The 25,250-nt window shown below is 39.0% G+C and overlaps 8 protein-coding genes across 10 annotated transcripts; 4 read left to right on the forward strand and 4 right to left on the reverse strand.

Annotated features, from left to right (window-relative positions):
* Window positions 1–99: 99 nt before the first annotated feature.
* Window positions 100–3,189, forward strand: ccdc77 (coiled-coil domain containing 77). 2 transcript variants are annotated; one of them, XM_079567993.1, is made up of 12 exons: window positions 100–150; window positions 344–384; window positions 458–644; window positions 716–858; window positions 924–1,020; window positions 1,099–1,189; window positions 1,262–1,350; window positions 1,451–1,599; window positions 2,031–2,289; window positions 2,360–2,485; window positions 2,744–2,896; window positions 2,985–3,189. In XM_079567993.1, exons 2-12 carry the CDS (start codon window positions 350–352, stop codon window positions 3,129–3,131), a joined length of 1,476 nt encoding a protein of 491 aa, XP_079424119.1. In that variant the 5' UTR covers window positions 100–150; window positions 344–349; the 3' UTR covers window positions 3,132–3,189. The 2 variants fall into 2 exon arrangements, with proteins under 2 accessions (XP_079424119.1, XP_079424120.1); XM_079567994.1 differs by lacking the exon at window positions 2,360–2,485.
* Window positions 3,190–3,629: 440 nt separating this feature from the next.
* On the forward strand, window positions 3,630–6,048 carry hdhd5 (haloacid dehalogenase like hydrolase domain containing 5). Its single transcript, XM_079568021.1, has 8 exons — window positions 3,630–3,932; window positions 3,997–4,200; window positions 4,285–4,397; window positions 4,631–4,724; window positions 4,801–4,834; window positions 4,913–5,087; window positions 5,162–5,350; window positions 5,428–6,048. Exons 1-8 carry the CDS (start codon window positions 3,828–3,830, stop codon window positions 5,804–5,806), a joined length of 1,293 nt encoding a protein of 430 aa, XP_079424147.1. The 5' UTR covers window positions 3,630–3,827; the 3' UTR covers window positions 5,807–6,048.
* A 63-nt stretch (window positions 6,049–6,111) lies between these two features.
* On the reverse strand, window positions 6,112–8,591 carry rab19 (RAB19, member RAS oncogene family). 2 transcript variants are annotated; one of them, XM_079568079.1, is made up of 4 exons: window positions 8,163–8,591; window positions 7,561–7,749; window positions 6,797–6,974; window positions 6,112–6,709 (listed from the first exon to the last, which is right to left on the reverse strand). In XM_079568079.1, exons 1-4 carry the CDS (start codon window positions 8,205–8,207, stop codon window positions 6,438–6,440), a joined length of 684 nt encoding a protein of 227 aa, XP_079424205.1. In that variant the 5' UTR covers window positions 8,208–8,591; the 3' UTR covers window positions 6,112–6,437. The 2 variants fall into 2 exon arrangements, with proteins under 2 accessions (XP_079424205.1, XP_079424204.1); XM_079568078.1 differs by having other exon boundaries at window positions 6,797–6,980; window positions 8,163–8,585.
* Window positions 8,592–9,161: 570 nt separating this feature from the next.
* Window positions 9,162–10,868, reverse strand: ccdc34 (coiled-coil domain containing 34). The gene is made up of 6 exons (XM_079568156.1): window positions 10,514–10,868; window positions 10,293–10,434; window positions 10,041–10,148; window positions 9,804–9,962; window positions 9,588–9,711; window positions 9,162–9,504 (listed from the first exon to the last, which is right to left on the reverse strand). The coding sequence occupies exons 1-6, from the start codon at window positions 10,762–10,764 to the stop codon at window positions 9,320–9,322; spliced, it is 969 nt and encodes a 322-aa protein (XP_079424282.1). The 5' UTR covers window positions 10,765–10,868; the 3' UTR covers window positions 9,162–9,319.
* Window positions 10,869–12,533: 1,665 nt separating this feature from the next.
* Window positions 12,534–15,785, forward strand: slc15a5 (solute carrier family 15 member 5). The gene is made up of 9 exons (XM_079567965.1): window positions 12,534–13,076; window positions 13,171–13,393; window positions 13,516–13,685; window positions 14,130–14,359; window positions 14,456–14,642; window positions 14,788–14,976; window positions 15,076–15,207; window positions 15,298–15,406; window positions 15,512–15,785. Exons 1-9 carry the CDS (start codon window positions 12,728–12,730, stop codon window positions 15,648–15,650), a joined length of 1,728 nt encoding a protein of 575 aa, XP_079424091.1. The 5' UTR covers window positions 12,534–12,727; the 3' UTR covers window positions 15,651–15,785.
* Window positions 15,786–15,833: 48 nt separating this feature from the next.
* Window positions 15,834–17,400, reverse strand: LOC306970957 (neoverrucotoxin subunit alpha-like). Its single transcript, XM_079567054.1, has 5 exons — window positions 17,290–17,400; window positions 16,917–17,162; window positions 16,696–16,840; window positions 16,553–16,618; window positions 15,834–16,477 (listed from the first exon to the last, which is right to left on the reverse strand). Exons 1-5 carry the CDS (start codon window positions 17,353–17,355, stop codon window positions 15,945–15,947), a joined length of 1,056 nt encoding a protein of 351 aa, XP_079423180.1. The 5' UTR covers window positions 17,356–17,400; the 3' UTR covers window positions 15,834–15,944.
* A 1,460-nt stretch (window positions 17,401–18,860) lies between these two features.
* On the forward strand, window positions 18,861–19,838 carry tmem17 (transmembrane protein 17). Its single transcript, XM_079567342.1, has 5 exons — window positions 18,861–18,979; window positions 19,097–19,200; window positions 19,290–19,403; window positions 19,485–19,628; window positions 19,704–19,838. Exons 1-5 carry the CDS (start codon window positions 18,871–18,873, stop codon window positions 19,779–19,781), a joined length of 549 nt encoding a protein of 182 aa, XP_079423468.1. The 5' UTR covers window positions 18,861–18,870; the 3' UTR covers window positions 19,782–19,838.
* Window positions 19,839–20,015: 177 nt separating this feature from the next.
* Window positions 20,016–24,954, reverse strand: agbl2 (AGBL carboxypeptidase 2; the record flags this gene model as incomplete). Its single annotated transcript, XM_079567341.1, has 21 exons — window positions 24,793–24,954; window positions 24,340–24,513; window positions 24,161–24,268; window positions 23,916–24,066; window positions 23,593–23,848; window positions 23,071–23,466; window positions 22,851–22,993; window positions 22,593–22,752; window positions 22,389–22,515; window positions 22,208–22,308; window positions 22,019–22,128; window positions 21,809–21,887; window positions 21,639–21,758; window positions 21,489–21,557; window positions 21,285–21,383; window positions 21,108–21,210; window positions 20,898–21,035; window positions 20,803–20,830; window positions 20,551–20,729; window positions 20,351–20,477; window positions 20,016–20,232 (listed from the first exon to the last, which is right to left on the reverse strand). The coding sequence occupies exons 1-21, from the start codon at window positions 24,905–24,907 to the stop codon at window positions 20,016–20,018; spliced, it is 3,000 nt and encodes a 999-aa protein (XP_079423467.1). The 5' UTR covers window positions 24,908–24,954.
* Between the last annotated feature and the right edge of the window lie 296 nt (window positions 24,955–25,250).

Here is a 25,250-nt window from a genome sequence, read left to right on the forward strand (position 1 = left end):
TTACTTTCATGCTACCACTCGGGGTCATACCGTTTAAATTATCAGGCACCTTCGATTTTTCTAGAAGAAGAAGAAGAAGAAAAGGGGGCGGATACTTCCGGGTTTTAAACTGCAGTTACGAACAACGAAGCGGTAAACAAACTCCAACAGGTCAGTAAAGATCAACCAAAGAAGCGAAATTTACACGTAGTTACAGCAAATTATCTTAACAAAGCAGGTGAGGCACGTGCATGTCTAACTTGAGTGAAAATCAACTCAAGTGAAGATTGTAGGCTTCACGTTCTTTTGTATTTGCAGTGTCTACGTCTATGCTAATGTACTGTATTTACAATGCTTTTTACAGCCTAAAATGGGATCTCCAACAAAAGGTGTTGCGTCCTACAGGTAAGCTTTAAGAATGTTGCATGTGGTCTTTGAATGTCTTCCTCAAACTAATTACTTGTGTGTACTTTTATAGGGGACATGTGCACACACCTGGTAAAGAGCCAGACTCTCCACTCCCTTCAGTTCATGAGCGCCTGGCCTACCTGCGACCGTCCAGGGAGCTGTTAGAATTCTACAGACAGAAGATCGCACAGTTTGACTGTGAACATGAGGAGCTGCTGCAGATGTTGGGGAAGTACAAAAGCGTCACAGAAGACCAAGTGAGAGACACAATTGTGATTTTATTATCAGGGAAAATGTACTGCATGTACTCAGCCCAATGTGTTTCCAGCATAAACTACAGTGGGAACTGCGGCAACGTGAAGGAGAGATAGCCCAGCTACAGAATGCTTTGAGTGATATGCAAGTGTACCTATTCCAAGAACGGGAACAATCATTACGACTTTATGCAGAAAATGATCGACTGAAGATCAGGTTTGTTTTTCACATTGTTATAATGCACAATGGTACACTATTGATTCATTATTTTTTCTACACAGAGAGTTGGAGGATAGGAAGAAAATCCAACACCTTCTTGCTCTTGTGGGTCCTGATGCAGGCGAAATTACATATTTCCACCGTGAACCACCACACAAAGTATTTTATCTTTTTTCACTCACACAATCAAACAGTATGCAATCTACTTGGTTTTAAATCATGAACAATATGTATCAGGTTTCTATCAAACAGAAAATTCCAGAGTCCACCTTGGAAGAAAGTTTAAGACTCAGACCACCCAAATTAAGGCCTGCCGTGAGCAAAAAAGGTTTGAATTTCCGTCCAAAATTTCCAACTAATAAAATGCTGCTTATAATGAATGCTTTGTTCATGAAAACAGAAAGTAGTAGGAAGACCAGAACTGCAAACGGTGTTAGAGATGAAGGTCTGGAACAATACAAGAATGACAATGAGACATTGTTACTACAGGTATCATGAAACGTAGATTTTGATGTTTGCTTTTACTATTAAACATTTAAACACATATCAGTTGGCTGTATTTCAATGTACATTCATGGTGTATTTCTAGGTGGAGGCACTGCAAGCTCAGATGGAAGAACAAACTCGACTGGCGAAAGAGCAGGTGGAATCTCTGCTTGAAGATAGACGGATTCAAACCGAAGAGGCACAAGCACAACAACAGAGAGACCACGAGCGTGTATCTGCTTTATCTGACAAGTATGTTTTGCACGACATACAATGAACATAATGGGGTTGTTTTTACAGTAAATAATTAGGCTTTTGTTTTGTACATTATCTATTATGCAATGAAGGTTCTTGATTCATCTTCTGTACTCTGCAGTTGAATTCTCGAACGTTTCACCTCTAATCCAAAAGGCTTCGTCAGCTGAGCTGAATCTTAGTTCGCTGACAAAGCCTTTTGGATGAGAGGCGAGACGTTTGAGACTTCAACTACAGAGTACAGAAGATGACTCAAGAACCTTCATTGAAGCTGGACAACTCCTTTAAGACTGAGAGCCTACACAGATATTATCGATTGTTTGAGATGTAGAATATCAATTGCTGGTCCTGGGAGGAACCCAGCAATAAAATGTCTTTATAAACAGATGGCTGTAAAATCACCGGGTTAATTATGTCATCTTGAACAGGTTGCAACAAACACAGAACCTGCTGTATGACAGCACTAGAGATTTCCTACAGTTAAAGTTTGACACACGTGCTCTTGAGAAGAGCTGGATGGCTGAGAAAGACAAGCTTCTGCGAGAGATGGATTCTTGCCACCATCGAATGAGAAAACCAAGCCCCACTGCTGTTCCTGAGCTGAGCAGACCATGGCAGCCCACCAGCAGTATAGCTGTTCTTGAGCACCGGCCTCAACAAGCACATAAGGAAAAGGAGGAAGTCAAGGTAAAGAATGAGAAGATTTATACTCAAAAAGATTTATTTAATTAAATGTGCACTCACGCTTATTCCATAGGCATTACAGGAAGATCTAAAACAAGCCCATCGTCTGGCAGAGATGTTTAGAGAGCAATGTATTACTCTTGAGACAGAACTGGCTCAAATCAGAGAGGAAGGTGATGTGGGCAGAGAAATATTCACGGTAGATATATTAACTCAGTACATTTTCTCCTCATTGTGTTAAAAATTATAAATATATGCACTGTGGTTCAAGTAAGAAAAAATGATCTGAAGAAGGCGCTGCTGAAGCGTTATCTTCAATTAAATACACCTTTGGACATCGGCTATGCAGCTTTTTTTGAATACTGGGGATTTTCCTCAACATCTGCATCTCTAGAATGTTTGGTGTGTGTTGCTTCTCTTTTATCAAAAAATAAAATAAAATATTGTGTATGTATAGGAGCGTTCCGATAAAATGGCCAAACGTCTTCAGCTCATGACCCAACGTTATGAGGCTTTGGAGAAAAGAAGAGTAATGGAAGTAGAAGGATTCAAGACAGACCTGAAGCATCTCAGGCAGAAACTTAAAGATGTGGAAAAACAGCTTCTCAAGGTTTGTGCGAAGCTTGATTGTTTAGAGTTATTTTTTATACATTTTTTTCAAATAAACCTTTTCTTTTTTTTATGTGCATTTGTTTCAGGTAACATTGAATGTTGGACCTAACCAGGATTTAGCAATACTCCATGAAGTACGCCAGACCAACACCAGAACAAAAAAAGTTCAGGGTGAGCTTATGACACTGAAGGCCAAGATCTACGGACTGGAAAATGAACTGCGTTTTAGCTAATCACTGTGTTTTTCAATATACACATTTGTTCTTTTTATACAAGGAGTTTGTTAATAGTTGTGTGGTAGTTCTTATTACTAATGTATTTGTTTTTCATTGTGTTTTATCAATAAATAATTAAAAAAAAAAAGTTGTTGTGGTTTCAACTAAGCAATCAATTATAAGCCGAAAGAGTCAAACCACAATGTTAACATTTTTCCAAAAAATATTATCTTTAAGGCTGAGTTTCTGATTCTCCCCCAAGATGCAAGGGGTGACAATTTATTGAACTAAATTATTGAAATATGCGTTGTAAATCTGTTCAATATTGATAGAAATACCCATAGTACAATAAATAATCTAAAAGTACAAGTCGACCTCAGTCACATTCATGTACATTTGACTCATAGAAATATATAGATTTGACTGTTAATGTTTTGTAGACCAGAGTCACGTCACGTCCGGGATTTAACGCACTCCACAGTAGTGCGCATGCGCAAATCACTATGTACACAACCTTCAATGCTGTCCCGTTTGGACTGGATTGAAAATGAAAACGGACTGTTCTGTCTCAGTGTTGTGTCTGACTGAGATTAATCAACATGAGGATTCCTTATAGTTCACCATAATAGTTAAGCCACTACGAGGTTGACTGAAGCAAGCGTTTTGACTTTTGTGTAGAAGTTTATACCTCCCTGCTTCTACAAAGTACCAAAAATGCAAAGGTTGAAGCTGTTGAAAGCCGGTTGGAAACTGCAGACCGGCTATAAGGGGGCAAACCATGTAAACAAGTCCGCGTTATTTTCACGAGAGTATAGCGAGGTATGTGTGTACATATTCTGATTGAAATGTGAAAAATGTACCTATCCGTGAACTTTGAACTTAGGGCCCCAGTCCTTTTGGGCTCCTCTTTGATATCGACGGGGTGCTGGTTCGAGGCAGGACTCCAATTCCTGCAGCTAAGCAATGCTTTAGGAAACTGGTGGATCACAGTGGAAAATACAAGGTGCCTGTGGTGTTTGTTACTAATGCTGGGAACTGCATGAGGCAGACAAAGGCTGAGCACCTGTCACAAATTTTGGAGACAGAGGTAATAAATTTGATATCATGATTATTGTTAATACTTCCAGTTGCAGTTCCAGTCCAATACTTCCTGTCTTTTTTGTTCCCCCAGGTTTCCCCAGACCAGGTGATGCTGTCTCACAGTCCTTTGCGGATGTTTACCCAGTTCCATAAGATGTGTGTGCTTGTGTCTGGTCAAGGTCCTGTTAAGGAGGTGGCCCACAAGTATCCTGCCTAAACTAATGTTGATCTTAAACATTTCAAGCCATGTTTGTTCAGTGATGTTTCCACATTCAGTGTTATCAGTTAGACTTTTTAAACTTTGTTCCCTTCAACAGCCCTGTATGCGTTTGCTATACATCTTTTATAATACTGCATCTAAATGTGGAGATAAATTAACTTTAAAATTTAATGTTGCACCTAATGCTTCTTTATTCTTTAACACAACTCCCCTGTAGTCTGGGTTTTGAAGATGTTATTACTATAGACATGCTCAGAGAGGCCTATCCATTACTAGATGTTGTGGATCACGATAGACGACCTAAAGACACGGTATGTTTGTGATAATGGTAAAACCTGTTTGTATAGCAACGCTCTGTAAAATGTTTTTTAATGTCTACTTTTGCAGATACCACCCACCAAAGGGCTGCGAAAAATAGATGGTACATTATCCCACCAACACTGTAAGATTTCTATACTTATTACGTGCTAACCCCTCTGTCGTGTGTTTTATTTTGTAGCTGTGATTTTATTTGGTGAGCCTGTCAGATGGGAAACAAACCTGCAGCTTATTGTTGATGTGCTCCTCACTAATGGCGACCCTGACAACAACTGGAATGCAGTACAATACCCCCACATCCCTGTCCTGGCCTGTAACATGGACCTCCTGTGGATGGCAGAAGCCAAGAACCCCAGGTGTGATAGATCAGACGCGTACATGTAAAATATTAAATGCTCTCTTTCCATTTAGTATTACACATGTGTTACAGGTTTGGGCATGGCATGTTCCTGGTGTGTTTGGAAAATTTGTATAAGAAAATCACAGGATGTGATTTGAAATATGAAGCCCTCATTGGCAAACCAAGTGTTGTGACCTACAACTATGCAGAGTTGCTGATTAGACAACAGGCTCAGAAACTCGGATGGACCACACCAGTCAAGAGATTTTATGCTATAGGGTAAGTCATAGAGTTCCAACTTAACATGCTCATTGCTCTCATCTAACCATGTATAACCTACACTTTGTCATTTACAGTGACAATCCAATGGCTGACATATATGGTGCAAACCTATACAACCGTTACCTCCAGACATCTCACAAAGCCAAAGTACAGATTCAGGCCAAAGGCGGGATGGATTCCCCCACAGAGTCTGTCTCCTCATCAGGACAAGGTGAAGCAGATGATATTCACCCAGAGGGGTGCAGCTCCATTTTGGTGTGCACAGGAGTGTACAGCAAAGATCAGGAGGAGCTACCCGCAGGCCCCTCTGAAACGGTTACTGAACAGAAGATCTTTCATGGCCACAGGGACTTCCGTTTTGATCCCAGCCTTACACAACCATCTTTTGTGGTTAATGATGTCAAAGAGGCAGTGGAGCTAGTGTTTCAGCAAGAAGAATGGCCTCTAGAATAATGTCTTCAGCCTGTTTGTTTTATATGAACTGTCATAAGAATGATGCGGCTATAATGATTGTTTTTGTGCTAGTACATCATTTTTAATTGTTTTTACATGTAATAGCAGAATTTGAAAGGCTGACAGGCATTGTTGCACGGAGTGCATTTTATTAACAAGTTTTATACAATACAACAGGTCAGTTCTATTTTTTTACTTTGATAAACAATTGCCTTATTTTAAACAAAAAAGTGCATTAAACCATTGCAGTGGATAATTGTAAGGAAATATATATTTCACTGCATACACAGGTAAAACCGGGGTGCTGTTTATCCGTTAAAAGCAATGAATAAGATTTAATGTATGTTACAATATATTTGTAACATGTAGCAAAATAATTGATCCAGTTTTTAAAAGTCTAGTTCAAGCCATATTTAATAAAGGTGAACCAGAAAGTGAACCCATAGTGCTGCATTTTGTGTATGTTTCTACAGATGTCTTGAGATTTCTTCTCAGTCTATGGTCTGTAAACAGTTCCACATAGTACCAGACATAAACCTAAGGATAAATGTGCATCTTTTCACAGTCATTTGAATATAAAGGATGGATGTACTTCTGTCAAAGTCATGCCCGTGTTGTTTGTAGTGGCACCTCAGCATCTACAGCTTTTGTCAGGAGCCAATGTGTCCCGGACTGGATGAGAGCTATTCAACGTTAACTGAGGAGCCTCCAGAGAAATCTCATCTATGGCTGTCATACCGTTCCTTGCCATCAGCTCTCTGGCCATGAGAACGAAGGCGGCCTCAACGTTCTGAGCCTCTTTGGCCGAGGTCTCCAGAGCAGCCAGCACCCCATGTTTCTCCGCAAGTGTACATGCATCTTCAAACAACACCTGTCTGTTGGCTTGGAGATCTGCCTTGTTGCCTGCAAATTTAAATAATTATAGCATACTTAAACAAAACTGAAAAAAGTGAGGTTTGTTGAAATGAGCATTTCCAAATAGCTACATACCTATTAGTATGAGTACAACACTGGCAGCCCCGTATTGCTCCACCTCCCTGATCCAGTGAGAAACCGATTCAAATGTCGACTGCCGTGTGATATCATAGGCCACCATGGCCCCGTGAGCGCTGCGGTAGTAACTCTGAGTGATGGTTCGGAAACGCTCCTGACCAGCTGTGTCCCACACCTGCAACTGCAATGAAGAAATGGTCAAATTTGTCAATGTCACATTTATGTGAGGGCTGCATTACTACATTTTTATTCATATATCAGTAATTCCCAAAGTGGGGACTCCAAATGTTGTCCACACATGATTCATATTGAAATAAGCAGTTTTAAAAGGATTTTAGTATTAGTTTTAGTATTTTGAGTATTATATACAATTATTATTATTACTTTATTGTCCCCCTAGGGAAATTTGTCTTCTGCATTTGATCCATCCTTCCATGCCACTGGGGGAATCTGTAAGGAGCAGTGGGCAACTGTAGTGCAGTGCCTGGGGAACCATCTCCAAACATCATAATATATTCTTAAAAAAAGAGGGAATTTATAATGTTGGAGACCCATGGGAGCTTTGGGATCAGTAAGGGGGCGGCGCAGGGCACTGGACTTTGGGGATGGCTGCCATATATAGTTGTAAAACACTTGAATTGTCCACATAAAAAGCCTGAATAATGCATAATATATGACCTTGACAAACACTCAAAAAGCAAATAGGCATAAACTATGAGAACGTATTAAACATTACAAGTACATATATATGCAGCCCATACCTTGATTTTTTTCCCATCAATGTTCAGAGTGCGAACAGTGAAGTCAACTCCAATAGTATTTTGCTGCTTCTCAATAAATATTCCAGACTTGAAGCTTCGCACCACACAGGTTTTTCCAACATTGGAATCTCCGACCAGGATGATTTTAAAGAGGAAGTCAAACGAGTCCTCAATCTCCAGATCAGCAGACTGCATAGTGAAGGAAAACTGTTCAACAAAATACATCCAGCCTTGACGCACAGACCTGAACAACTGAACTCATTCTTTTTGAGTTGTGTAACGAAAAAAAATCTATATTTAAAGTCATATCTTTGTGTTTTATTTTGTAGAAATAATAAAATGTGTTGTGCTCCAGCCAGAATAGAAGAATTTGAAGCATGAAGCAAGATTAAAAGTAAGCTTCTAAAAAAAGTCAAAAGAGATATTACAAAAACTGTCAAAATACAAAAAATCTATTAGTTGCTATTGCTGCTTTTCATTCTGTTGGGCTTGTTTGTATTTCTATGGTTAGTGCTGTAGTTGTGCCCTTTAGACTCTGGCATTGGCTGCCCTCTACTATGCAGCTCTCTTTCATTCTAGAAAAGTAGAGGCACGCCCACTACCTGAGTATGTGCTCTCCAACCGCCGGCCCAACTGCACCACTGCATCGTGGGGATATGATATTAAGAGTAACCATATACTTGGAAACCTGGAAAAAGGTGGGGAAAGGAATAAAGTCATGAAACATTAATTACTTGGAAAACATAGACTGCAGTAAAGAAAATACTATTGAAAAGGGAGTATCTATACAATACAACATCTTCAAGCAACCTCCCACTGTTTTATCACTCAATAAAGTAAACACTTGACGTATCAATCGCCCTTTGGACCACAGTGAGATGTATACTCATTATTAGCTGACCTCAAACATTCTTTACAGTACTTGTGAACAATAGAATCCTACCAGCAACTTAAGAAATAAAATGAACCACAAGTACTGTATACACATATTAAGTAAACAAAGAAATATCGTTTTACCTTGTCTTCAATTTTAAGGACTTGGTGTGAGATGTAGAGCAGAAATGGATAGTCGGAATATGCATCAGTCTTGTGCCTCTCCACCCCCACTAGTGCTTGTCGTCATCTCAGCCCACAGCAGAACAAGACACAGCTGGACACACTAAACAATGAGTGAGTGTGACAGCCTCTAGACCGGGCCAGACTCAGCTCTATCTTTGGCTGTAACCACCAACCACCGTCTGTTGTGCGCTTCTGAGCCAGGCTGAGAATTACTTAAGAGATATCAGGTTTGGATGACTAATATTAGTCGTCAATAAATTCGGCGGATAACACCAATTTTAGCACACAGGGCCGGAATCCTATTTCAGCATATAGAAACATTTTTCATGAATTTTGCAAAATGATGTCTGGCTTCTATAGTTCTTTTGTGTCGTACAGCCGTCTGTATTGTGATTCACTAATATAGAATAAAATATAATGGCCTGACACATATTAAAATAGATCATTTAGCTATATATAAAAATATGCTTGTATCCAAACTCATAGTTTGTTCATGGTTGCCTTTAGGTGCCTATACAGAATGAAAAAACAAGCCGTTAGAAACTCTGAAGTTGCTTTTTTTAATAACTACCGGTAACCACCAATATAAAAAGCCATGCTGGGTCAACATTAGTGAAACAGTGTAAAAAATATAATGTATTAAAATCTTGTGCAAGGTCATGATGCCTGTATATTCAGTTCCACAATCAATAGAGCGGTGTCATCTCCTCTGTCGTGACTGAGCAGAATGTTTTTGCCTCGAGACAGTACTGAGACTGCGTTGTCCCTTTGATTGTACTTTTCTGTCACTCGCCTTATTTACAGTTTCAGAAGGTGGGATGTGAATTGGCTTCCAAGGAATGGGGTTGTAAAAGCTGGGTGACGGGTATGCATTTCCATAAGGACCTGTGGCAAACAAAATAATTGTCAGTTTCCAATACTAACTTAAAAAATGACTTGCTAGAGACAGACTTTGGGGGAATATTTACTTGTACAAGTTGATTTTGCGTTAGCGATGTTTTTTGTACTGGCCTGATGAAGCCATTCCTTGAACCTTTCCTCTGCCATCCTGCGTCGTTCCTTTTCTTGCTCTTCTTTTAGTGCAGCTTCCTCCTTCACCACAGAAATATTATGACGTTATGATCAACGTAGTCACCATGACTTTCCTAAACAAATTATATTTTTACGTAAAGGGAACCTGTTACCTTTTGTTTCCTTTGTTTTTCTGCCTTTTCTTGATTTTTCTTTTGGAGCCATTCTTTATACTTTTCTTGTGCTTTCAGTTCAATCTCTCTCTGCTTTTCCATCTGCATATTCAAGGCATCTTGTTCTTTGCTTTGTTTAAGAAGTTGTTCCTGCCTCTCCTATGGAATTTCACAAAAATGCAATAACAGATAACATACATGTGTTAAATTTGTGCTTTCAAAAAGTTATTGAATTACCTGTTCTCTTTTAATCGTGAGCCATTCATGAATCCTTTGATTGATCATGACAACCTTTTCCTCGTGCTCTTTTTCTTGTTGTATTTTTTGTTCCTGAAGCAATCGCTCCTAAATAACGGGACAATAATAACCATCAGCAATGTGACTAATACTATTCTTCGAAATGCTATTACAAACAGTGTTATGATTTAATAAAATGCCATAAAACACAGCAAAATAAAGACAAAGTCTAGAAGATGAAAAATATCTTGCCTCCTCAGCTTTCTTTTCAGATTTGATCTGATCCTCTTTGGCTTTATTTAGAAGCCACTGTTCCCACGCACTGAGATGAGGTGTCGTCAGTGGTACAGCAGAACTCAGCATCTGGTCTGATCGTGTTTTTGGCAGCTCACATCTTTCAAGTACAGTGGTTAATTACTACATTACTTTATGAAAGTATAGCGTACGCCTTAGTTTACTAACTAATAACTTACCTCTCTGATAGCAAAGATGTATTTCTCCCCTTTGGTGAGGACCTTCCACTAGATTGACTCAAGTTCTCTACACTGTCAAAACTATCATGGTAGATGGGTGACAGGAGAGAGAAAGTATCCTCATCGTCGGAAATGACTCCAACATCCAAATCCAAGGGAGTCGGTGGATAAAAGCCTTTCACTCGTTTCAACGACTTCTTCACTGGCGTTGAGCTGAAGCCGTTCGGTGCAAAAGCAGGACGACTCGACATTCTTCCTGCACTGTAGACACTGGAAAATGCAATGCAGACAAGTATTTAATCACAAGAATTTGTTTCCAAATGCATTTTTTAGTTGGTTTCTGCCATTACAAATTATTAACGCCAAACGCCTGACGTTACTTAGGTTAGCTCAGGCGCTAATGTTAGCAACTTTGGCAACAGTTAGCTAGCTGGCTACCTTACTAGTACCGTAACACAAAAAAGCACAGCCAAACTTAAACACGAAAGACGTTAAATTAAGCCAATTGTATTTTTACATGTCACGTTACATGACCATGATTAATATTACCATGCGTCTGCTTTGACTTGAAGGTACGAGTGAATGTAAGGCTAACTTTTTGGAGCTAACAACAACTACTTTACCACGGCACGCCCCCACGCTTCAATAGACGCTGTAACCATGGTACCACGCAGATACATCATAGAGATACATACATCCCAGTGACATAGCAAAGAAAATAGTTATGCGTGTGATGATGTCTTAATATAATAACATAAATTAGGTCTGCAATGATCGCATAGGTGTATATAAGAATATAGTCTTACATTCTTTGATTTGTCACTCCTCAATTATAAGAAGTGAGGACAATTTCAAACAATGTAAAAACAACAGATCATAATGCTTTTAATGAAATCAGCTTCCAGTCTGGTGCCTAGCAGGGTCCCTGTGGGAGTACTGCAATAATAATTGAATAAAAATAAACAACCCCAATAACCTTTTGTTTAATTCATCAACCCAAACTATGCTTTATAATAATTTAATGTAGTAGTGTTAATGTGATATTTAACTCTGCAACATGCAGCAGAATCACAACATCTCTTTATATTGCCAGTGTTGGGGAGTAACTATACATGTATTTAGAATATGTCTTTTGAATACCGGTAACTGTATTCTGGTATAGAATTTCCATTTGAGAGCATTAAGAATACATCTACTTTCCAAATGTCAAGGGGGAATACATCCCAGTACTCAAGTATTACATTGTAGCTCCATATTGCACATTATTATTAGAAAGAACTTTTAATGTTGACCTGTTTTTTCTCTTAATATAAAATAATGATTTAAAACACCTTGTGCCACAGTTCATACAAACACTGCACATGTGTCACATGATGCTGTGATCTGCTGCTACTATGCCCTTAGTGAGTTTATAACAGGTGTCCCAACAATCCTAGTCTTCATTTTTGCAATATACATCGTATTTATACATAAATATAATGACAATCAATGTGAAAGTATTCTAGAAGTATTCAGAATACAGTACTCTGATTAGACAAAGTAGCTTCAGTAACTAAATACAATTTTAAAGTATTCTCCCCAGCACTGTACATGGCCAGTGTAATGCACTTGTTTAGGGATATAGGGATTGTATTTCTAACCCAGTTAAAACCAGTTTGTGAGAGCCCTCAGTCTCACACTCAACATAAAACTTAACATAAAACCTCTAATAACCAGCAGCAGTCCAGCCTAAATGAACACACAGGGAGTCTGTTTTTACATTTGGGTGAGACATTTAGTGAGTGTTTGTTATCTGAATCAGAAACCTACTTTATTTTTCTTCTTTCCTTTATCCTAACTGCATTACAAGCTGTCATAAAGGTCTAAATTGGGGTGTTATTCTATATAGATAAACAAAAGTTATTGAAATGGCTTGGTTTCAATAGCTAAAAGGAATAGACCTATCCTTTTCTGCCCCGCAAGTGCATATGCTCTTGTAGAAAGAATTGTCTAAGTTTTGAGCAACAATATGACTAACTAGCATAAAGCTGGTCAACAGCACATGCTTTGCAGGATGTGGGTGTGTGTGATCCTGTGTGTCACCAATGAAGGCAGTCTGCACTTAGGTGAGAGACCACACAGCCCTGTTGGAGTTGGAGAATTGAAAAGACTGTTTTCATTCAAAGGTGCATTTTGGCTTACTAAAGCCTATCAACAAGCTAAGCTGATACTGATATGGAAAGAAACTATCGGAGACTGTCTGAGAGCAAGAAAACTGTGCGCAAGCTCTCTCTGACACCACTACCTGACCATAGGACATCAGCGAGGTCCCGCAGGAAACTTCAAGTTATCATCTGTGTCTTGCTTGTAGAATTGTGCGAAAGGTTCACATTTTTTGGGATTGTGTGCAATATGATTCTATTCTGCGTTGTTAAATTGGGCTATGACAACTACCTTGCTGCAACCGTAAACCTGGTCTTTGTAGGAGCCAGCACATTGACCCCTGTCCTCGTAGGGTGGTTTGCTGAAACATGCTTAGGAAGAACTAAAGTCCTCTACCTGTGTGCATTCTTTCATTTCTTTGGTAAGAATTTTCACACACTGCATTGACTCAAAATGTTAACACATTGTTAGTGTTAAAAACTTAAATAAATATTGTTGCTCTTACTCTTACTAAGGTACCGCCATGCTCCCAGTGGTTGCATTCCCGTTTGAAGATTTTTACATCGACAATCATCACATCACTCACCAGCTTGAGCCACGGGAGCAACAGATCCTATTTTACACTGGCCTGTTGGCTGCAGTGTTGGGCGTTGGTGGTATTAGGGCTATACTCTGTCCTATGGGAGCCTACAGCCTGCAGAGCTACAACCAGCACCAGCTTCTGTCTTTCTTCAACTGGTATGTGCTTTGCCCACAGTTTGTTTCTATTTCTTGCTTGTATTGACTGTGATTATTATATTACAATGTCAGGCATTATTATTTAAATGCTTTCAGATTTCTTATTCTGTTGTTATTAACAGGTTCTACTGGTTGGTCAATCTCAATTCCACTATAGTTTTCCTTGGCATAGCATACATCCAACAGTCTGTGGCCAGAAATCTGGGATTTCTCATCCCATTCACTTCTGTGTTACTGGCTCTCATTGCCATACACATGGTGCGCAACAAACTCACCTACAAGCCAAAGAAAGGTACTGTGTCATAAACGTACACTAAAGCATGATGTCTGTAATAACCACTTACTTAAAAAGCTTGTATTAATGCTTAACTAACTGTTTTTTTTAAAGCTTTTATGCAGTGCATGTTTCTCTAAAATATTTATGAGAATCTTAAGTCCCAAAAGTGATTTCCCCAATCAGAGGATCAAATGAACAGCTTTGAATTGTTATTCAGTATAGTTTGTTCACTTTCACTAAACATGCTTTCTGAAGTTGTGGTTGGTTCAGTCATGTAAGTTTGAGTGATCCTGCCATTTCATTCTCAACAGCTCAAAACACTTGCATCCCTCCTGATGATGTCATGAGGTGGTGCTCCTGTGTGTTTCTAAAATATAAAGCCTATCCTAATCCTTTGAGCATCAAATTGCCTCCCCTAATATAGCATAATGCATGTAATAATACCCTTAATTCTGCTAGTAATCACAGGTGGATCGCTGCTTACGACTCTGGGAGTGTTCTTAAACTCCTTGAGGATGTGCTGCATACACTATCGCCATATAAGCGGAGAAGTCCCATCCTGGCTGGACCGTGCCAAAGAAAACAATGGGGGACGTTACAGCGAGACACATGTAGAGAATGTCAAAGTCCTAGCAAGACTTTTTCCTCTTTATGGTCTTCAGCTGTTCTACAGAATCTGCACCACACAGGTACACAGACACAATTGACTGGTGTTTTTAAGAACCTGTTAAATTATGGTAGCTTTTTTTGAACAAAAAAACCAAAAAGTTATTATTTCCTCACAGATTCCTTCAAGTTACTACATACAAACTATGAATTCAAACCTTCATATGAGAGATCTTCTCTTGCCCATTGGTGTTATGAATGTCATCAGCATCCTTCCTCTGTTGTTATTGGCCCCGCTCATTGAGTTGGTGACCTCATGTTACCTCGCAATGGGAAAATCTGCCATGGCTCCAGTCAAAGTCATCAGTATGTATCTGTTTGCGGTTCCTCACAGAATAACCTACTATTCTTATAACGTCTATAACCTGTTTTCCCCTCTGTATTTACTTCTATAACACCCCCATTGTACAGCCCCTCTTACTATCCCTCCATATTCATCCTCACCTTTTAGCTTTGGGCCATGTTCTTGCCGCCCTGTCGGTGCTGTTGGCAGGTTTGTCTGAACTCCAGAGAAAAACATACCCTCTGGTGGAGCAGACTCTCTCTGGGAAGGTCTTGCAGGTCTCTTCAATGCCATGTTACTTCTTGGCTCCCCAATACATCCTTCTAGGTATTGCTGAAGCTCTGGTGACGCCAACATGTGAGTATGAAACACTGCTTTCTTGTTAACACCCATGTGAAAATAGGAAGAGATTGTAGATATAATATACACGATTTTGTATGTTACTGTGCTCTATAGGTTCAATGATATCCTTCCAGTTGACTCCCCGTCATATGAGAGGGATCTCCCTGCACTTCCTCACTCTGTCCTATGGATGGGGCTGTTTTCTTGGGACAGGAATGATTCTGCTGTCCTACTTAGTTTCAGGAGGTATGTTGATGTGTGTTGATGTGTTCGTGCTACATGTGCAAAAGAAAACACTATCACTGCAATGTAACTGAAAGGGTTTCACTTTTACAGGTAATTTCTACCCAAATGTTTTGCATGAAGGGAATCTAGAACGGTTCTTCTTTCTTTTAGCCACTCTTATGGCAGTGAATACCTTTGTATTTTGGCGGATATCCCACAGGTGTTTACAACAAAACTTTTCTGTTTCTACGTAAAAGTTGGAGAAAAAAAATGATGTAACCCTTACAGTGTTCATAATGTATAAATAATGTTTGATATTTTGTAGGTACCTTGACCTGAGTGTACAGGGAAAGACAATAGGTGCCAGTCCTCTTACGGAGAAACTACTGCAGTATAAAGCCTGCCTGAAGTTCTACAACACCATGGAGCAGTCCTACATAAACTCTGTTGAATCAATTTTATGAAGTGTGATAGTGCACTGACTGTAGCGCTGGCGCTGCATTCTGTAGTCAATAGCCTATGTAATTGAATAAGGCAGATCATTTTCAAATCATTTTTAACTCACTCCAAATACATTCAATAAACTCATTTGACTTATTGTAAACTCATTTGACACAATGCATGATAATTAAAAAAGAAAGAAAAAAAAGGAAGGAACTGTGGTTAAACAATGGTTGATAATAATCTTATATTTAATCATCTTTCTTTTACTTTTCAGAGTTTTGATTTTTGTTAAAGCCAGAGAAATCTGACCTTTCTTACATAGTGCATATTTTTAAAGTTGAACCCATGTCAACGCTGAACCCAGGATACAATGGTTCAGTAAAGATAACTTCACTTTGATGGAGTAATTTCAACTCATCATCTCTGGTATTAACACTGTAGAAGCTCAGGATTCCCTCTTGATAGTTGAGGCGTACACCTAATCTGTTGAAGGTTACTTGTGGAATCCGGGCTCTTTCAAGTTTATCGTGCCAATAACGGCAGCCAGATGAACAACATATTAACTTCCAAGACATATTATTGTGGCCAAAGCAGCAATCATTGGCAGAGCCCTTTCTCTGAATGCTGCTATAGGAAACAGCCACTTCTACAATGCCCCCATCCCACTCCACCTCCCAGTAAGAGTCACCAGTGAGGCCCTGTTTGCACAAGGCCTGGGGATAGTAGGTGAACCTGCCAGTGTGGTCGGGGTGTGCTTGGTCAGTCGCTCCCCATGACAGCTCTTTGTTTGATGACGACAATGAGAGACATGCAGCGACGGTGTTGGGATCTATATCCAATGTTTGATCTGCACAGAGATTACATATATTTTAATTAAATCCTTATTGGAACAAAAACATATTTATGCAAAGACTGAACATACTTTTATATTTGGTCACAAAGTGCTGTCTTGATGAAAGCCAAACTAGGCTCTTTGTCATAGATATTTCTGTCAAGAACAATAAAGGACAATCACTTTATGTGCAATATATATCTACAGAATGAAAGTCAAGAAAGGCATGCAACCTTCTTTTTTGTGGTATAATCCATATTTTTCTCTGTCGGCTAAATTTTTCATCTTGTCCTTTTGATTACGCACCAACTCTGTCAGCTTTTTGTCTCTTGTGTGAACATCATCAAATGCTGGAAGACTGCCCAAGGCCTGGTAACCCTTTGGAATAAAAACACATTAATAATAATAATTTTATGATTACACTTGGTGAAATATGGTTCATGAAAATGTGTACCTGTAAAAACTGGATGGGTTCTTCTGTTTGAAAAAGCTGTGTGAGCTGTATGTTCCTCTTCTTCAGTTGACACACTTCAAATCTTAGCTGTCCAAGCTGTGTGTTTATCCAATTCAGTCCTGCCTTTTCTTCATTTCCAACCTTTTCCCTGACATCCGCGATTTTCTTATCCATGGCAGATGCATACATACAGACGCTTTCCATACAGAGGCGTTGAAACTCATCACAAACCTGCCAAGCAGTGTCCTTTTTGTGCAAACACAGTCACAGTCAACAGTCATATGTGTATGTAACGGGTGACACCTGTAACAAATAACCTAGGCTTATAGCTATAGGCTATATACAATATTAAGATTGTATGGAAATCACTTACCTGAAGACAATTTGCAACCTCTTTCAGTTCAGTCATTTTCTTTTCTTTATCCACAACTCGGCCCATAACATCCTGTTCAGTTCTTTGCAATTGTACCTATTCATAAAGATTAAATGAAATAAAAAAAAAAAAAAAAAAACGTTTTCTGCATCTTTATAGAATTAAACTGTTGGGCAAGTAGTTAAGCCTCACTATGAAGTACCACCGCTTAAAAAACATAAATTAGTTCAAGCCTCGACGAGTAACAAAAAAGTTCTTTGTGAGCGCCATAACAAACTCCTGGAGATTCACTGTCGCACAGACCACCAGTTTCTGTGCGCGCTCTGTGTGGTAAACGGCCATCAGGGCCATGACACTGTGGCTGTCACAGAAGAGATGGAAGCAATGCAGGTAATCCAATTCTTAAGGTGGATCTGACAATATGAGACGAGGCAGGTAAGACAGAACTTAGAAGCGCTAAGCTTTTTCCCAGTGCAAACGTCACATAACACGTCCCGCAATCCGTCCGAGGACCCGCTATCATCAAGCGCACGGGCCCCGGATGTTTTCTTGTGTTCCTCTAACAGTTCAGCCAAAAGCGCGTTTCTGTTCAGCGTTGGTCTTGGCGTGAAAGTCTGCCTGCACTGAGGACAGCTAAAGGCGGCTCGTTCAGTAAACTTTCTATCCCAGTAAGTATTAATGCACTGCTTACAGTAGCTATGTCCACAGCCAATAGTTACAGGGTCCTCCAGGAGCTGTAGACATATAGAACAGGTGAAGATCTCTTCATTCTTCAGAGCCATCTTGTTTATGAAAAGACAGAATAGTTTCGATTTCACTAAAGGCGTGGCTTGAGGTTAGATTCTGTTTCTATGTCAATCGAATCAATCTTATAATCAAGTGTGTGTTTTATTGAGATCACATACGCTATTTCACTACATTTTCTAGTTAAAAAAGAAAAGAAAAAAACCCATCATCATCATTATTATTATTATTATTATTATTATTATTATTATTATTATTATTATTGTTATTATTATTGTTATTATTATTATTATTTATTATTTTTATTATTATTATTGTTATTATTATATTTATTATTATATTATTATATTATTATTATTGTTATTATTATTATTATTTTTTATTATTTTTATTATTTTTATTATTATTATTGTTATTATTATATTTATTATTATATTATTATATTATTATTATTGTTGTTGATTTGTTTAATCATTTTATTGTACTGTTTTTTTTTTAGGTCTATGGAAATTGAATGGCGATTTTTTTTCCCCTTCCTGCACAAGGAGCATAGACCGGGAGCCTGGACTTGAGCTCCATGGCCCATGGTCTAGGCTCCACTGTGCCAGACTAAGAACATCTGGCTCTGCTTGATGGAGAGTCACGTGATCAGTGGAGCTCCAGCCCGTGGACCAGAGGGGGCAGTATTCCGTTATTCATGTCGAAAGTGATTTCAAGAAGAAGATCTGGTAACCAAGGGGACGAGGCCGCAATGATGAAGGGGCGGACCAGGCATTTTTTTCTCCTTGCATTAATGTTTTTATCTTCCTTTTTGAGTAAAGAAGGAGAAAATTAACAATGGAGTTACCAGAGAACCTCAGAAAACGCCTTGAAGACTTTTCACGAAATGTCTTATTCGATCCGAGTCAGACCATATCAAAAGAAAATGAGCCGTTTCTGCTACACGGTAAGCATTATGCAGAGTTAGCATAGCCACCTTAGAAACATGGAACAGAAACAAGCAGTGTGCATAACAATTGTGTCTTTCTGTCCTCCACGTGCTCTTCTGTTTGTATTCTTCCAGATAAACGGGTTATGTCCAGCCTCAACCTCCAAATGTCTCTGTATTTTAACATGTGGTTCTTCCCATTTTGGTGGATTTGTGAAATTGTCATGTTGAATCTAAAGGTAATGAGAGGACGCCATAGATGTATAAGAGCATTTATAAATATTGTACATTATCCAACTTAACTGTGTGTTTATGGTTTGTTTTCCAGTATTCAGCTTTGCCAGACTACTACAAGTTTATCCTGGTCACTATTCTCATTTTGATGACTTGTATTGAAGCCATAAGACTGTTTCTGGGTTATGCTGGAAATTTACAAGAAAAGGTACGTGGCAAAAAAGAAAATATACTTTAAATGAAGCAATACATGTAGAAGATTTTATTTTTCTCTGTTGTCTTTTAAAAGGTCCCAGAGTTGGCAGGTTTTTGGCTGTTAAGTATTTTGCTGCAACTCCCCTTGATTCTCTTCCAACTTTTTAATGAAGCCATTCTAATACAACCACTCGAAAGAGGCATCCACATTGTTCTTTCCATATTTATACTCACACAGGTATGACTTAATGTGTCCTGCAATATTGACTTAAGACATGTTTTGTAATTCACTTAATTTCTCTTTTGGAGTAAGGCCCTTGCTGGTTTTATTGCACTTCGTGACCTCGTCAGACACACCGGGAGCCAGTTTCATCTTAGACAATTCAACTGAATTGAGCTCACATTTGCATATTGCTGAATTGTTTTTACAGTGATGTGTAATGTCTGATATTGATTGTAGAGATGAAATTAGTAATATTATACCAGGCGCTATATAAGTTGACACCATTTACCAGCAAGTAAAAAAGACACCAGCAAAAAGGTCAGTTTGATTTCTGTAATGTGTTCAAAGCTGGGATTCAAGGAAAAATTTGCACAAATACATCTCACATTTAATAACGTTGCGTTACAATGGTGCGGAATGTGCAGTTCTAGAATCTTTGTTTTGTTCTTTAGTGCCAGATAGTGGAATTTTCCCTCCAGAAATGCAACTGTCATTTAGTTCATCATGTGTCTGAATCCCAACAAAGAGGCTTTTCTGTGAAAGATGATGTTCAGTGGCAGTTTTCACAGAAATCACATTATGCAGCTTCTTTTTGTTTCTTGGTGTGTTTTTGCTTCGTCTGAAACACAAACGAGGGTAGACGTTTAGTTTTTTTATTTCCCAGAGCAGCAAACCTTTTGTCTGGAACAACAGTGTTTGATCTTAAAAATCTCAAGACACTACAGTGAATGATTTACCTTTTGTCTACACACACCATGCTCTTCTGCAAAGGCACAAGAACATTCTTGTGAGTTTCTTCTCTCAGTTGTGAAAGTGGAGGACTTTTCAAATCTATGTATGGTGTACATTTCACCTGTAAGAAACCTGTAAGAATAAAAATCAGATATTTTAATACAAAGTCACTGAGTTGTGTTGATGGTCATTGATTTCAGTTAACCTTCATCCAGCTTGTCATGTTGTGTTTTCTCTTTTAAATTATCATGGAAAAAGGATGACGTCTCCGGTACCAAATATTGACAGAGGTTGTCATTGCGGTGCTTGTCAGTTGTTAAACTTGTCAGTAGCCTCCTGTCAACAATACTGGGGACAATCTTGAGGAATATACTTCCTGGAGACCTTCAGATGAAACACAGCAGTGATATACAACTGGTACAACTGTAATGATGCAAACTGCAGTGATATTATTCACCTGTCTGGTACTGGTATGGTAGACAGACCTGAAACCAGGAACATTGAGAATTAATAATAAATCAGCTGCCACAGCCATGTGCTTTCCCCACAAACCTCTCGAAACCTTACAGGTAATGAAACGCCTCCGAGGCACTGGGCAATGCTGCCGGGTGGAATTTGCCAACTCGGTTTGTGGTGGAATGCTCGCACTTAGATGCAAAAACTGCGATTGCCCCTTCCACTGTCTGATTTCTGTTGCAAAAATATAGTTGGATAAATTACCATAGCTTATATCTCAGTTTGTTGCCAAAAAAAATTAATTGCTATGGATGAGTTTACTCATAGGAGACTGGACAGCTGAGTTAGAATTGAGATGTGGACAATTTGACTTTTGATGTGCAATATTTACATCATTCAGGCAGTCATCCTAAAATAAACAAAATATATAATTACATGATTAGATTCATGTTTAGGACAAACCCCTTTTTGGATTAGTCTTACCGTAACAGGTTTTGATCCCTGCCACAGAGTCACCTGACTTATCTCGCCTGGATGAGTATTAGCAGGAGGAATCACAAAGTTTCTTGTCAATCTATTCACCTAGACAAAAAACAAATATTAAAACTAGCAAAAACTGACTGTTGATCACTATACTTCGTTGTTTCTTAAACTTCAATAACTGCTAATAACTTTGTTTTTACATACCTGGTAACTTTTTTGTTCTCTGATAACATGCCTGAATTTAGCTGTATTCTCAAGCTGCTGGCTGGACCCCTGAAGAACAAATAAACCCAGTGATGAGACTTTTGGTACATTTTAGAGCACTACAGTAAATCTTGAGAACACAGATTTTACCATTTCCATATCTTTGCTGTCACTTTTCTGAACCCTTGGCTCTGAACGCAGTTTGTTCCTTTCCTTCCGACTCTTAAGCCGCTTTCTTTTCTCCTTTCCTTGACTCTTGATTGCACAATATTTGGTTCAAATAGGATTACATATGATTATTATGATGATATAGTGTTTACCTTTGGGAGAATGGCACTGGGCTGGTTAAGTAGATGCACTGGGGGCCCATCAGAATCAGTACTATTAGAACCACTGGTACTATAAAAGTAAAGAAAATTCATATTCTAATTTGTGCTATGATCTAATTAAGATTGCAACATATCTTTCATATTCTGAAACAATGTACGGTACTATAAATTGGATAAATATAGCATGACTGGTGTAAATACCTGGTTTCCAGGTCAGAAACAGTAATATTGGACACATTCCAATCTTTCCCCAGTCGCTCTTTCATCTGCTTACTCAACAGTGCAGCAAGCTCTGTCAAGCAGTAATTGGCCTGAGAATAAGGATTAAAACATACTGAGCTTAGGGTTTTAACACACACTGAGTCAATGCTAAGTGAGTTGCTGTTTGACCTTAGCGGCATCAGGATCACAGAAGTCAAGCAAAGTGTCACAAAAGGTGAAGCCGAGTGACTTGAGGTCTTGAGTGCTGAAATGTGTCCCTCTTCTATCACCTATACACAGTAATATTAGATTTCACAGTTTTCCTCTGGTCTGTCTCTGTGTGTTAGAGTGTGATCGATAATAGACTGACCCAAAGTGGAGCCCCCAAAAGTTGTCTCCATAGTGTAGCTGTTTCTAATACCAAGTCTCCACATGGCAATGCGCCCAGTTCCCTCTTTGCTTTTCTGAACCCGAAACTTGCAACTTTTAAAAGAAAACTGAGCATCAAAGTTAAAATGTCGCATAAGGAAGCAGCACCAATGCACTTAAATGGTTTTAAAGAACACTGTATTACCGTTTTGCTGGCATTTTTACTCATCATAAGAGGAAAAACCCTTTCATAAAGGTTTGTTGAAGCTTCACCTCGGCTATTGCATCCATACATGAAGGCATTGTTTTTACGATTGTGGCCATGAAAATCACAGTAAAGGACTACATCAGTTTCTGTCATCAGTCTAAAAAGATTTAAAAAAAACAGTTGCAGGGATGATTATTTATAAACACACATATTTATACAATACATATTAAAGTGTGCCAGCTTGTTGAGTCATACTTCTCCACCATCTTTCGAGTGTGCCATACACAGGGGAAAGCATCCATGAGTGTTGTTTTGTAGTTTCTGTTCAAGTCTCTTCCTGTCAGAGAACATCGGTAATTGCCCACTATCACACCATCTGGGTTAAGCATTGGCACAACCTTTACAGGGGGGAAGAAGGAACCAAAATTGTCTACTAGTTTCCTTAATGCAAGAAGGTTGCAAATATATTGGCTACCTTAAAAACGAATGTATCTCTTAGTAACTGCGCATCGGCTGAGTTACCAAGTAGGAAGTCCAGGAATCCCTCCATCATCCAGGAACCATTAGTTTCCCCTGGGTGCACTCGTGCTGTGACCACTACAGCTCTTTTAGTTCCTCCCTCACTGTGGATGTCCCCTTCAGATGTTATCGTCATCACATACACGGCATTGCCAGCTAGGCTGTGGCATAGGATCCTTAGCTTACAGTAGGACGCAATAGCTGGGTTGGATGACATGTGTTGTAGGTAGTGTTGCAGCTGAGAATATGTGTAGGGGTAGCAATGAGACAAATAACAAGTGTCTGATTTGTAAGGGAACTGGAGACTCCATGTGAGGCAGTGCAGGGATTTGGTGTCATCCTCATTTGTGGTCTAATAAAAGAGAGTAATTGCAGACTTGGAGTGAGATAATGGTTTGTTCATATTAACTCTTTTCTACTAAGTAAGAATACAACTTTACATCATGTTCAATACAAACAATTGATACATTTCACCCACCTCACTGCAGTTGCGGTAATATTTGATGTTGAAGCCAACGCGTTGCCATCCAATACCCTTTTCTGTTGCAGCTCTCTCTGAATACAATAGTGGTTTCATACCACAACTGTACAGACAGCTGCTCTTCATAAAGTTGACAATGGTAAAGCGATACGTCACCCCAGCTTTCATGTTCCGAACTCTGAAGTAAAACCACTGTGTGTGTTTTTCTGTGTATAGGTCACAGCGGAGGGTCAACTCGTAGTCATATGGGCCCCTAAACAAGTTAAGTATACCATCATTAATTGATCAGAAGCAAGACAGTCATCTAAATCATAACTCACACTTGCACAGCCTTCTGGAGGTTTCCACTTTCAAAGCGGGATTCAAACTCAAGAACGACATCAGGCTCATTTATGTCAAAACAAGTAGCATTCCTGATGGGTTCAGGGCTTCCCCCAACACGTGAGCAGGTAAAAAACGGACGCTTAGTTACTGAGACATAATAAAAAAAAGTGAGAAGACAGTCATTTGCCCGTGTGTAAAATAAATCAATAAAGGAAACTGTGTGAAACATTACATATATTACCTCGATCAACACTGTACACCACTTTTCCTTTAACATCTCCAATTGGCAAGGGCATTCTCTCACTGCCGGTGAACTGGTAGAAAGGTTCTGGCTGCGGAGGGTGCCACTCTTGAATGAATAGATATTAAAATCTGAATTAGACCTCAGTGTAAAGTCTTGATTAAATAATATTGAATTACCTATATGATGAATTGTGTCACTAATGACCTCACACTCTGCTGGCCAGCGGGGACAGGAGATGGATGGAAAGTTAACTATATCCAACGGTGCTCTGAGACTCAAAATAGGTTTGTTTCCATCAAAGTTTATAATGAGCTGTCTTGTCTTCAGGGTCTGGCTGAGGTCTAAGGATACTGAAATGAGAAATAACTGTATTAATCAAACCAACCAACCAGCCAACCAAGTCTTAATGTTTCTGATGTTTTCATTAAGCAGATTATCCATCCACTGTTTCACTGATTACTGCAATTGGTTGGTCAACAAAAGAGCTTGTTTAATATATTATGACCTGGCCCAAGGTGAGCCATCTAAACTGTACTGTATTACAAAGTTACAAATTGAAACATTGATATATAGTTTCAAAACAACAAATAGGCAGTAGGTTCAGACAAAAAAGTCCAAAACGTTCTTACATTTTCTGCTCTCTGCCATTTCTTCTTCTTGGTCCTCTTCTGTGTTGGAGTCATTGGAGTGCGGTCTCTCCGTCTGGTAAGAGTCCCACCAAGTTTTTATCAGGGACGTGGCCATGGACCCGGAATCGTGAGATGAGCTCTTTCACTTGTTTACATGTAGAAGCCTCATATCGTCATCGCTCAAGTCAGTCAGAGATCTGTCAAATTATTTTACGTTACACTCATATACTTCTACAATATTGACATCACATTTTAGGTAGCTAAGCTAAACCTATCGGCTAATGAAGAGCCAGCATAATAATCTCTTCGAAAAAATTACAAAAAACTAAACAAACAAAAATTTGAATGCAATATCTTTGTCTTACTTACACATCAGTTTGACTCCATAAACTAATCTAAACATTTAGCGTTACTGTACTGTACGTTGTGGCGCAAAGTATCTCCAGCCTGATTATGCA

Source organism: Gobius niger, assembly GCF_951799975.1.
Source record: "Gobius niger genome assembly, chromosome: 12".
NCBI classification, from domain to species: Eukaryota; Metazoa; Chordata; class Actinopteri; order Gobiiformes; family Gobiidae; genus Gobius; species Gobius niger.

Excerpts from the sequence above, each read along its gene's own strand:
- ccdc77 (XM_079567993.1), top strand. The coding sequence starts at position 350 with ATGGGATCTCCAACAAAAGGTGTTGCGTCCTACAG. Across the intron at positions 1,351-1,450 it reads ATGAGACATTGTTACTACAG|GTGGAGGCACTGCAAGCTCA; the intron begins GTATCATGAAAC and ends GTGTATTTCTAG. Across the intron at positions 2,290-2,359 it reads AGGAAAAGGAGGAAGTCAAG|GCATTACAGGAAGATCTAAA; the intron begins GTAAAGAATGAG and ends CTTATTCCATAG.
- hdhd5 (XM_079568021.1), top strand. The coding sequence starts at position 3,828 with ATGCAAAGGTTGAAGCTGTTGAAAGCCGGTTGGAAACTGCAGACCGGC. Across the intron at positions 4,201-4,284 it reads CACAAATTTTGGAGACAGAG|GTTTCCCCAGACCAGGTGAT; the intron begins GTAATAAATTTG and ends TTGTTCCCCCAG. Across the intron at positions 4,835-4,912 it reads AGGGCTGCGAAAAATAGATG|CTGTGATTTTATTTGGTGAG; the intron begins GTACATTATCCC and ends TTTATTTTGTAG.
- rab19 (XM_079568078.1), bottom strand. The coding sequence starts at position 8,207 with ATGCAGTGGTGCAGTTGGGCCGGCGGTTGGAGAGCACATACTCAG. Across the intron at positions 7,750-8,162 it reads GTTGGAGAGCACATACTCAG|TCTGCTGATCTGGAGATTGA; the intron begins GTAGTGGGCGTG and ends TTCACTATGCAG. Across the intron at positions 6,710-6,796 it reads TGTTGTACTCATACTAATAG|GCAACAAGGCAGATCTCCAA; the intron begins GTATGTAGCTAT and ends TTAAATTTGCAG.
- ccdc34 (XM_079568156.1), bottom strand. The coding sequence starts at position 10,764 with ATGTCGAGTCGTCCTGCTTTTGCACCGAACGGCTTCAGCTCAACGCCA. Across the intron at positions 10,149-10,292 it reads CTGAAAAGAAAGCTGAGGAG|GAGCGATTGCTTCAGGAACA; the intron begins GCAAGATATTTT and ends CCCGTTATTTAG. Across the intron at positions 9,712-9,803 it reads AAAAACAAAGGAAACAAAAG|GAGGAAGCTGCACTAAAAGA; the intron begins GTAACAGGTTCC and ends TCTGTGGTGAAG.
- slc15a5 (XM_079567965.1), top strand. The coding sequence starts at position 12,728 with ATGGAAAGAAACTATCGGAGACTGTCTGAGAGCAAGAAAACTGTGCGC. Across the intron at positions 13,077-13,170 it reads TGCATTCTTTCATTTCTTTG|GTACCGCCATGCTCCCAGTG; the intron begins GTAAGAATTTTC and ends ACTCTTACTAAG. Across the intron at positions 14,643-14,787 it reads GGCTCCAGTCAAAGTCATCA|CTTTGGGCCATGTTCTTGCC; the intron begins GTATGTATCTGT and ends CTCACCTTTTAG.
- LOC306970957 (XM_079567054.1), bottom strand. The coding sequence starts at position 17,355 with ATGGGCCGAGTTGTGGATAAAGAAAAGAAAATGACTGAACTGAAAGAG. Across the intron at positions 16,841-16,916 it reads AACCCATCCAGTTTTTACAG|GGTTACCAGGCCTTGGGCAG; the intron begins GTACACATTTTC and ends TTTATTCCAAAG. Across the intron at positions 16,619-16,695 it reads ATTATACCACAAAAAAGAAG|AAATATCTATGACAAAGAGC; the intron begins GTTGCATGCCTT and ends TGTTCTTGACAG.
- tmem17 (XM_079567342.1), top strand. The coding sequence starts at position 18,871 with ATGGAGTTACCAGAGAACCTCAGAAAACGCCTTGAAGACTTTTCACGA. Across the intron at positions 19,404-19,484 it reads CTGGAAATTTACAAGAAAAG|GTCCCAGAGTTGGCAGGTTT; the intron begins GTACGTGGCAAA and ends GTCTTTTAAAAG. Across the intron at positions 19,629-19,703 it reads CCATATTTATACTCACACAG|GCCCTTGCTGGTTTTATTGC; the intron begins GTATGACTTAAT and ends TTTTGGAGTAAG.